Here is a 12,002-nt window from a genome sequence, read left to right on the forward strand (position 1 = left end):
AGACTTGAGATCAAAAGAGGTGCAAAGGGATTTTTGGGGGTAAAAGTGAAACAAGCATCAGACAGTAAAGTGACTCTTACAACCTCATGCTGAACCCTTTTACCTCCTAATTTTAGTATTTGAACCTTTATACATGGTTAACTTCAGTAGACACTCTCACAGAATGGAGAAAATATTGGACTGTCTTGGTGCGATGTCACCCATTAACTTTCAACTCGCCTGTTTAAAGCTACAAAGTATGGGTTTTCTGGGAGCTGGGACATGTATTTTTAGAGTGAAGTGTACTTGAAGCCTAAATCCATGATTGTGGCTATTAGTGGATCTCAGAAATAAATTATAACCATATACTTATTTTGTCTGATCCAGGGTGCTGCAGTCTATTTCTCTAAAAGTTAATTCTGATGTCAGAACTTTAGGTAGCTTTAAAGATAAAGTGGGTTATCTTATAATCTAATAAGATAACCCACTTTAAAGCTAAATTAGTTAATTTTCACCAATTAATACCATCAATTAAAAAGTTAAAATTGTATATAAACTATTAAAACTATATATAAATAGGGTTGGCTATCAGTCAGAAAAAAAGTTCAAATTTGCATCCCTAATGTGTCCTCATATGAGCCAAAACTTGAAGGATAAAAGCAGAAAGAACTGGAGAAAAATTAATGTAGGCTTTAACTTTGAATTCGCAGCCATCAGTTAATTGAGCATTCATTGGTGAGTCATAATGTAAAATGTTGTCTATGATGAGAGATATTTACATCCATACCAAAAAAGAAGTTACATCAGTTATGTTACATATAAGCCATCTCACAAAATCAGTACCCACTTCATAATGGTATAATTCACTAAGCTCCCAAGCTCATCAACTCCCTAATGTTTATGTCATACGATCCCACCAAAAGCTACATGTGTCCTCGTGTGCTGAGGAGAATGGTCGGTAAATGAAATGATAATCTGTCATTTAATGGAGCCTTGTGGTAGCCACACAAATCCATCAGAGAGTGCAACTATGATGTTGGAGGGGGATGGGAGAATGTTGGGGGGGGGGGGGGGGGGGGGCAAATTATGCAGCCAGACATCCGGTAATGCTTCGATATCATCTGACATGATGAGAACCGTAATGGATGGGAGCTATGCATTGTTTGGCAATTAATTTCTCATTCCAAAGCTCTCTTCTCGGGACTTGAGAGGGCATCTATGGAGGTCACATCGTGCTGGGAGAAGCGTATGCCCTGGGCTGATATATATGCACACATGGACGCAGGCCCAGAGAAACACTCACAGTGTTTGAGTTAAATGACAGAGGAGATGTGAGTATAGCCTGCTTTCATATGCACAACAGTGAGGTACTGTGGGGTGAATTCACTACACAGATGTTTTTGCCTATTGTGCATGCATACTAGGTCATCTGCATTTTCAAAATTAGATTTGGCTAATTAGATCTTTTCAATTCTATATTTTTGCAAATGGTTACAAAACCTCAAATCAGAAATACATTATGCAAATCTGTCATGCATCTGCAAATCTACTATTAATACAGTACAGTGAGTTTTTTGTATTTCACAGAAAAGTAAGTCCACATAAAGCCATATTCAGCAACACATTTTGTAAGCTAAACAGAGGAATGTTGAATTCTTTTTTTATTCTTAGAGCCAACACTTGAGCCTCTCAGGCTAGTGACAAGGCCAAACATCGTCAAATGCACCAGGGGAAAGCAAAAAGCAGGATAGAGTGTTAGCACATGAGCAGAAGGGGTTTCAATCTCACTTAGAGGAAAGGCACACTGCTCCAAGGTCTCACCATTTGCCAGAAGAACCTTGAGTAAGGCTTTTCAAAAGACTGTCAACCAACGGTAGTATGGGCCAAATGGATAGGGCAAAGCAGAGGAACTCTGACTCTGGTGATGAAGAGACTTAAATATGCTACGGGGGCCTCCAATCAGATTTACTTGGTTGATTGGCCAAAATAAATCACTTTGAGCTTATGTGTCACCAAGCCTCTTAAATTTTATGTGGCAGTTTGGCACTGAGAAAATGCACACACACACACACACACACACACACACACACACACACACACACACACACACACACACACACACACACACACACACACACACACACACACACACACACACACACACACACACACACACACACACACACACACACACACACACACACACACACACACACACACACACACACACACACACACACACACACACACACACACACAAAATGGAGAAGAAGATCCAAAACACTGCAGTACAATGTTAGTTACACATGTCATGTTTTTCTTCTCAGTTTGATATTCATTGAGTGAAACTTCTGAAATAACTGCCAACTATCTGCTTAGCTCACATACTGCACATCTGAGTGTCCAAAAAAAATTTAAGGAACTGTTCTTCTTTGGCTCTACATACTGAGCAGGGATGAAAAATGCATTAACATGTGTACGCATGTGCGGACAAATGCACCTGTCCCCATTCACCCACAAGTTTCATACACACAAAGTCTTTGATTTTCTTTTACTATGAGAATGTTTTTCCCCCATTTCTGCACATGTCAGGAGAGATGGATAGGGTGTTGGCCTTAATTGAGGGATTGCCTGCCACCCCTCTCACTACACAGGTGATCTGTGTATGATTTCTGGATCAAGGCAGAGCTGCCAAGGCCCATGATGGATGACCAGTCAGAAGGAGGGACACCAGACAAAATCATGTGATATATAGCGGGGTATCACACAGAACCAACGGACATGCCGAAGCATTTGAAACATGAGCTCGCCTGCTCCAATTCACAGAGGTTTCATTTAAGGTCCATTCAGAATTAAAACAGACGTACACTAAGAACAGCAGGAAACACATGCACTCATACAGTAACAATAATTATAGTTTACTATAAATTACAATTTAACCTTTCATGATGGGAAATGGCTTTGAATGAATCAAAGAGGCGCTGAAGCACCGACAAAGCGCTCCCTCTTTCCATGCTAAAACATCTTAAGCAGTATTACTAACAGAGCCCCATTGTGTTGCAGCATTAAAGGGTTTGCAAGATGGTTGTGCATTTGTGCATGTGTTTGTGCGTGCATGTGTGTACATGTGTTAGAAATATCATTCTGAACTATAATCCTAAGCCTTGTACTTAGCTTCAAAGAAAATTGCCCTCTGCAGGAGGTGCACCAGGCATGTGAGAAGTGTGTAGCTTCCAAATAAGCATTTAGCCTACATTTATATGCCTCAACATCAGGAGTGCTTCGTGCAGGTTGCAAAAGACGGATTTTTGCGGAATATATGAATTAAGATTTTGAATTAAATTGTTAAAAAAAAGGTTTATGATTATATATGACAGCTCCAGGGTATCTTCTGTATCTATACAAGTCAAAATATACTAATCAAAAAGCAGTTTGAGGTACTGAAATGCTCGTGCATACAGTTTGTGCCTTTAAGAGCACACAGAGTCACACTCAGATTATCTCTACCAGACTCTGCCAGCCTGATTACGGCTTAATCAATTTAGCATGTGTCAGGCACTTCCAAATAGAGCCAAGACAGGCCAGAGCATCTTCCATATCGACTGTTTCGGCATGAAGGTCGGGGCAACGTCTGTGGGCTCCCTCTAGGCCATAAGAGCTGGCACCGTGCCATGGCCAGATGGCAACATGTGGTTAAATTACAGGACTGCCAGAAGGAGAAGTTATCTATGACACCAACTGTGCCGCATCCTATGCACCACACATGAGCTGACAAAAGAATCACTCCGATGTTTTCTCACTCATATGTGTTGATGATACTGACATCTCATAAATCAATAAACTAATTTTAAATTCAGTTGATAATATTTCTCATCTTGGAGTAACCTCAATAAAGACTGATAAATACAACAATCTCTATCTAATATAAAATAACCAAGGTTATAAAACAGAGCATGTTAAGTAGAATCATAGTAAAGATCATAATATTTAACATACGCTGAATAGAGAAAAGTGGTTGGGAGAATGGATGGATGGTTTTTTGAGCAGTGACATGCCGTTATTCAGATGATTTGATGTACTGGTTCTGATGGAACAGTAGCATTGTTTCATGGGTGATTACCCCGATCTTATTATTATTTATATATTTTTTATTAGTCCCCACTCAACCCTAACAAAAAAAAGAAAAAACAACAACAAGCAAAATAAACACATTTTTAAATAATAAATATGTTAATTATATAATAATTTATCAAATAATAATAATGATGATGACAGTAACAACAATAAGAAAAATAATAAGGCACTTACACCTTAAAGGAGAGATGCCATACCTATATCCATACAAAAATACACATACAAGTATACCAAACCATATGTACATCCATATATGTGGAAAGTTGTTGAACTTTTCATGCCCATCATATTTCAATCCAGCTCATACTTAATAAAAACACAAATCCATGGCAATCTTTGATACCAAACTGCTAACTTAAGTCTAGGGAGGTAAGCGTGTTATTAAAAGCAATGATCCCACATATTATGGAAGTTCACAACTGAGCCTTTCAAGGTGTATTTCATGTTTTCTGATTTAAGAAAAGATAGCAAATCTTCAAGCCAGGCAGCGGCAGATGGCGGGTTTGGGCATTTCCATAGTAAGAGTATCCGTCTATAGGCTATCAAGGATGCATATTTTTATATGACCTCGATCTTAACATTGATTTCATGCAACTTTTCCAATCAGGAGGTGTTTGCAAGCCTTTGCGTCTCGCTAACAATCTACTACAATGTGTCCTTGGTGGATGGGGATGATTGAGCGGCAACACACAGTGATGGAAGAGGTGAGAACACTCTAAATGGTAGATATAAATACATGTGGAGAGAACTGGGTCATGGACAGTCAGGAGACAATGCATTTCCACAACTGTCAGAGGATTGGAAACCTCTAGAGAGGCCATTGTGGCCTTTGCAAATTAATTTGCAAAACGTCCACGTACTGAGGGAACGATATATCTTTCATATACTGGCTATTCAAGTTTTGAATGTGCTGTATTTTTGTTTTTAAAAAGATCACAGAGCAATTTCCCAGTGCCCTTGCATATGCAGCATTGAATGTGATCATGTAAAATAGTTTTATTTTTGCCTGCTGATAGTCTGTGCAGGACTTTTTCACCAATTCCGGGAATTGAATTATCATGTTGTCATGGAAGCACTCTTGTGCATAGATCATCTGTCCTTGGAAAAAAGCCTCTTTGGGCAAAACTATTACACAGGATTACTGTGGGGAGTATTAGAAATTTTGAAAAACTAGATTTCTTTTCATAAATTCAATCTGAATTTGTTCGTTTGTTCCGAGATCAAAAAGCATCAAAACCAATTAGACACAACAGGATATTTAAAAGTCCAGATACAGATTTGTGTTAAATTCCAGACATCATTACCCTGTTCCTGCCTCCTGCCCAGCAGCAGGTGTTGTGCCCTGGCCCATGTGGTTGGGCATAAGGCAGCGGGCCCAAGCTGTGGCCTTGCCGTTTCTCTCCTGCTCTGTTGCCCATATACCATGCTCCACTGGTATGGCAGGTCATGCATGTTTGTGGAGGTGGAAATGAGCCTGTGCTAGAGCGATCACAGAATGACACCTTTCTGGGAGTGTTACCAGGCACGATGATCACTGACATGATCAAGTTTAAAAAGCTCAGCCTACATAGTGGGCTGGCCGTAACCTTTTATGTTTCCTTTTTAAATTTTTTCATCAACAACATTTAGCTATTTGTTCTATGTGCATTCTCACTGAAATAGCATGTAAATGGTTCAGACATTATGATTCAGCAGCAAATACAGACTCATTTGTGTGTGGGGAAGTGGTCTAAACTGATGCTGATTTAACCAATTTTATGGGAACTATTATACAATCTCATAATTAGGCTCTCCATGAGACAATCGTGTGGGATATGATTTAAACAAAACACTTGCTTTAACTGGAATAAGCTTGCATCTTATGTTTCTGTATTTGGTCTGGGAGTTGATCAAATGAAATAGTTTACAGTCCATTCAATCACTCTTTCATTTTTTATCAGTCTGTTTATCTGACATTTGTATTATTTCTTTGACTTCATCCATCCATTTAATGCAACATTTTACTATCTATAGTAGGGGTGCAACGGATCAAAAAACTCACGGTTCGGATCGTTTCTCGGATCAGAGTCACGGATCGGATCAGCAAAAAAAAAAAAAAAGACAAGACAAATAAACATAAGTTTGTCTTTTGTTTATTAACACTTGTTAAATTAAAACATATAAAATCAACTGAAAGTGCACAAGGCATAATATCTTCTTTTTAACAAAAACAAGTTAAAGTGCAACATTAGAAGGCATATCTCCTCCCTTTAAACATGGACCAATGACCATTAATGAAAAACAACTTAAAATGCAATGAGGCACATCATCATCTTCCTTGAAACTTTGAAAGTGAAATAAAGCCTATTTAGCCTTTGCACAACCGAATATGGCCTCATGTCTGCAGCTATAAACACACCGATAGCGTTTGTGATGGCTTTAGCCCGGTCGGATGGTGCAGCAAGGGGCTGCTTAAATGCCGCGGTGATAAGCGGTTGTTGAGCAGGCTTCATTTTCACTCCGGTCAGTGAAACACCGGGGTGATGTCGCTTCAAATGTGTGGCCATGCTCGATGTGTTTCCACTGTCATATGGCTTTCTTGTGCCACAGTGCCTACACACCGTCAAGGTTTAATCCACCAACCTCTTTCCTTCATCATTATAATTGACAGGGAAGCCAAAATGCTGCCATACAGGGGATTTAAATGACGCAGGGTGTTCAAGCTCCTCCGTTCCTCCGCTCGCCATGACCGCGCTGCTCTTAATAAGTGTGTGGACTGAACATGCGCACAACTTTTTTTTTCATAAGTCAATCCGCGGATCACGTGTGTACCGAACCGAAGATAGTGATCCGAACGGATCACGGATCAATGATGATCCGTTGCACCACTAATCTATAGTCATGCAGCAGCCTCTTGGAGGGCAGCCTATTCTGCACAACAGCAGCCAAACACAACTCAACATCTTACTGGTAAGTTTAGTACTAAGAAATTAAATTTGCATGTAAACAAGCGTGCATTTGTGTACATGCATATGTGTGTTTGTGTGTGTGTGTGTGTGTGTGTGTGTGTGTGTGTGTGTGTGTGATCATTATCACTGTTAGTGGTGGATAATCAATTCATACAGAATGAAAATAACAACACCCTTTCACTCTCTTTAACTACAGCAAATTACATTACGGGTAACTGTGTATCATCAAAACCAAACACTGTAAGTATGGTCACTGAATGAATGAATATATTACAGGGTGTGTTGAAGCAGGACTTAGTGTGTAAAAAAACATTTGGCGTAGACTAGCAGCAAGCGAAAGAAAGAAAATAAATTGAACTGGCAAGCAGCAGGTATAGAAAGCTCCAGTGGAGAAAGCAGAGGTAGGGAATTCACAGTCAAATAACTTGTGACATTTTTGACTAGAGCTGTTGATGAGATAGCGCAAAGAATTACCATGGTGTGTCAAAACAGATTCTTTTTTTCCATTTCATGCCTCCCAACAAGCACTGATTTATAAAAAGAACAATGGAGTGGAGAAATTAGACTTTTCAAAAGAGTTTTTGGAAGTCTTATGTGAACAGACGCTTGTTCCTCTGCAAAGGCAACAGCTAGAGTGTGTAAAAGAGTTAGCTTGTGGCTGACAAAATGTGAAACACAGTTTTAAACACCCAATATGTCACAGACTTCAACAATTACCCCCGTCAAGGAGGTTATTTTTTGGCTTGGTTTGATTGTTGGTTTGTTTGTGTGTCAGCATGTTTATAGAAAAACTACTGGCCCGATTTTTATTAAACTTGGTGGCAAAGGTGTAGCATGGTCCAATTAACAACCTATTACATTTTGGAGTGGATTCGAAACACAGGGCGGGGAGACAAATTATTTGTTTTAGTTAACATTGATGGGGCATTTGGGTTGTATTCATGTGGCATCAGAATAATCCAGAATGTTGTAAAGCAGGTCCTAACTCACCTCACTCGGTGAGTGCCATTTATTATTTTTGAGATGACATACTGTATATTTTCTCATATCATTAAATGGGATTTGATAATGCTCATCAGATGAATCCTCACTGCGGTTTTATGCTCATCATGTGTATGAACCAAGAGTATCTAGCTGGGTGTGATTTCACTTTATTTTTGGCAATTAAGTCAAAAATACAGAGGTAACTCATTCGCAGCTTTCCATACAGGCTAGTCTCACCAGCCCACCTAGACCCGAGGTGACACATTTTATATATTATGTTTTTCTACTTGACCAAAAACAAAAACCAAGACTTTAAGGGGCCATACTATGCTTTTTAAAATTTGTCTCTGTCATATATATATAATTTTACCTAACAGGTGTCCATATTAAACTTGTCCAAAACCTCAAATAATGAGTTAAACATATGAAAAAGTAATCCCTGTAAGCAAAAATGCGCAGATTTCAGATTGTGCTCAGTTTTACAACAGTTTTTCTACCCTCAGCTCCGGTTGACATTAACCAGTGCCAGATTTCTATATATGGTTATCTCTGCTCCAGGCAAAACCTGCCAGCCACGCCTACAAAGTATAGCTATGCACAGCTCCATTAATCCTCCTGTTGCTCAGAGCAGGACGAAACTCTTTTTAACCCCCACCTGTTTGTCAGCAATTCAGTTCTTCAATGGGTTGCCAAGAAAACTCTTTTTTCAGTTTTGAGGGAAAGTTAATTTTGCTTTCCCCAAAGAGGAAAGCAGGCCAACAGAAGCTGAGTCTGCAATGCTTAAAGATGCCCTATTATCCTAGTCTTCAGGGTCATATTTGTATTTTTCGGGTCAACTACAATAGGGTTACATGTTTCTAGCTTTAAAAAACACATTATATTTCTCATATTGTCCATTGCTGCAGCACCCTTGCAGCACCTCTGCTGGGGCCCTTGTGTGTGGCGTTTGCATGTTCTCCTCGTGTCTGTGTGGGTTGTCTCCAGGTTCTCCAGCTTCCTCACACAGTCCAAAGACATGCACGTGTTAGGTTGATTGATCACTCTTAAAAAAAATGCGCGGGTGTGAATGTGTTTGTGAATGGTTGTCTATCTCTGTTTGTCTCTATGTGCCCTGTGATAGACTGGTGTCCTGTCCAGGATGTACCCCATCTCACGCCCAATGTCAGCTGGGATCGGCTCCAGCCCCCCACAACCCCGATAGGGACAAGCGGTTGAAGACGGATGGATGGGTGAACCAAACTTTAGAATTACTGGATGAAAAATGGTCATTACACTGCTGAATAATAGTGATCTGAATGTGAGCTTTAGCCCCAAATCCATGGATATAGACCAAATGTCTGTGATTTTAGATCGTCATCTCTTTCATTCATAGCCCTTAGCTCCGAAATACTGAATTGCACAAAATGGCATTAAAACTCTTATGAGATGGAATAAAGAAATAAATTGGTCTTACCGAGCCTGTTGTCCAACGCCCCGAAGTCAAGAGAGTACTTCACAACATGGTAATTGTTCCAAACGTACAGCAGGTTGTCCCTGGGATTGTAATCCACTGCAGCGATGTACTGATAGGAGTTGGGGAAAGGGATGTCCAGAAAGCCATCTTTACTTAGCTCTGTGTTGTATATGTAGTCAATCTTGTTTCCTGTTGCCTCATTGTCATCGTCCTCATACACTGACTTGACTACATAGAGGATCCCACAGATCATGAAGGCATTGGATGCTGAACGCTTGTCATAAGCTGTGTCCCAGGTCCCCTCAACACGTAATGTGTAAGGATTGAGCTGGCTGATGACGATCCGCCCGTTGTTCTGCTCAGTAGCATAAATCACCCAAAGGCCATTTTCATCAACAGCCAGGTCAATGTCTGATTTCCCTCCCCAACGATATGGAGATGTGTCATGATAGTTGGCATTAGCAATGATGGCCTCTCCGCTCTTGATACGAGTCCGCAGGTCAAACTTTACAATGTTGCGTGTGCGCTCCTTGTTAAAGAAGAGCGCCCCATCATAGACCACAAAGCCTGTTCCATCAACACGATGTGGGAGTTTGTAAGTTGTTGTGGGCCTTCCGGCGATGAAGTCTTCTTTGGAGGAATATTCGGTCAATGTGTCTGTGCGGTAGGGTGTCCAGGGCATGTAGTAAATCTTATCGGAGGCTTGGAGAGGGTCTTTGCACCAGGCTCCTGACTGGTGGTCCGATTCAAAGAGATGCTCGCTCTGGTACACCCTGCGAAGAAGCCCTGGGCACAGGAATACTGAGGAGCCAAAATAGGGGAAAGACAAGTACAGAGTTACATTGGCAGGTATTATACCTCAAAAAAGTTCAACAGCAACTGGGTACAATGACATTCAAGTTGAAATGTGCAGCTCAATCTTCTCTACTGTGAAGAACCAATAAATTCCGTTACACAATCTTCATCAGTGTTGGGATGATGAAGAAAATATTATTGACTGTCAGAAAAATAATGTAATGAGTAATGTAATTCAGACTCCAAGTTTTGGAATGTACAATGCATACAGAAAATATGCAAAGCCACCGTTTTCATAATTTCAGTCTTCAACTGTCTCAAATTCAATAAGTGTTTTGGTTTCAAATACTTTTCCAGTTTAGACTTTTCTTATGAGATATATCTAATTCAGTTATTCTCTGAGCCTCAAGACAATTAGTTTGCAATGACACTGAAGGAACAGACTTGTAGGGAGGGGTGAATAGAGGAAGTGAGGGTCATCTCCTCTGACTCAATGTAGAGCAGGAACAAGCCAGAAAACGCTATTAAAGCTCACCACAGACTGACTCAACCAAATGCACTTACACACATGTCACCATTTTGGTTTGTTTCCCTTTACAAAGTGGCTTCTTGGTACAGAACATATCTACTAAATTATATAAAACTGCACCAGAAAGGGAAGGTTAAATTTGTTTCTGGTTTGAGTTCTTAATAAATAGTATTAAACAGACCAAACCAAATTTAGAATTTTGATATAACTATGTTGTAATTAATGGCTGAGGCAGATTGGCAAAAACAAAACAAACAAAACAAAATAATAGATAGTAATTACATCATCTATACAACGATTGCCTGTCCATTATTTCATCCATTTTTAGTATGTGGAATGATTTACAACACCACACAGTAAACTAATTATATGTGAACTGGTTTGCACTCAAATCTGATAAAGCCAGGCCAAGGCAATAGAGCTGGAGCAGGTCAATAGTGTGAAGGCAAATTTCAGTTCATTATGGATTATCTTGGAATGAGGCAATTATAATTTTCTGTCTTTCTAAAAAGATGACATCTGAATTCAGGATTATAATGAATATAAATCCGGAGTAGGTTAAACATTTAAATTTTTTTTTTTTAATCTTATAGCCGCACCAGAAGAACAAAGTAAAATGAAATAACTTTAACATACTAAATACTTAAATGAATTATCAAAAAAAATAGATAAGAACAATTCATTAAAATAGCAAATTGTTTAAAAAGAAAAACAGGTCAAAGTTAGTCTGATAAAAATAAACAAGAATGTAGATGGTACAGGTTTCCCCTTGTCCACAGGTCTGGGTCCACAGTACACCACATATAAAAACAAAGTGCGTGTGAAGGCTCCTTTCACTGCTACGGGCCAGGAAACTGACACAGCACTGACAGGTTCTAGCTGCAGATCCTCCGAGAGCTAAAGCCTGCACGCTCAGAGGAGAAGGAGGAGAAAGAGACAGGAAAACAGAGGCTTCTTTCTCTTGTAATCTCTTAAGATTAAACATGTTGTCTACCTGCAGGTGAAAAATGTGGCAAGATGCGTCCCGTTGACACAGCGCCTTGAAACACATCTCAGAGGTTGCTCAACTAAAATACTAAGACGACTCGATGGTTGAAAAAGATGGAATGTGCAAGGGTACAAGGTCAGAGTAGGTGAGCTTTGTACTGACAGCACACTGGTCTCTGTAGGATATGCGTTT

The 12,002-nt window shown here is 39.8% G+C and overlaps 1 protein-coding gene across 1 annotated transcript in view; it reads right to left on the reverse strand.

The window, feature by feature from the left end:
- LOC310964206 (adhesion G protein-coupled receptor L3) overlaps positions 1 to 12,002 on the reverse strand; it is a 152,405-nt gene that overhangs the window by 71,938 nt on the left and 68,465 nt on the right. Inside the window, exon 4 of the mRNA XM_083937258.1 lies at positions 9,499 to 10,299. Within this exon, the coding sequence (XP_083793384.1) occupies positions 9,499 to 10,299 (801 nt within the window). The remainder of the gene's footprint in view (positions 1 to 9,498; positions 10,300 to 12,002) is intronic.

The sequence above is a fragment of the Echiichthys vipera genome (assembly GCF_963691815.1).
Source record: "Echiichthys vipera genome assembly, chromosome: 22".
Classification (NCBI taxonomy): domain Eukaryota; kingdom Metazoa; phylum Chordata; class Actinopteri; order Perciformes; family Trachinidae; genus Echiichthys; species Echiichthys vipera.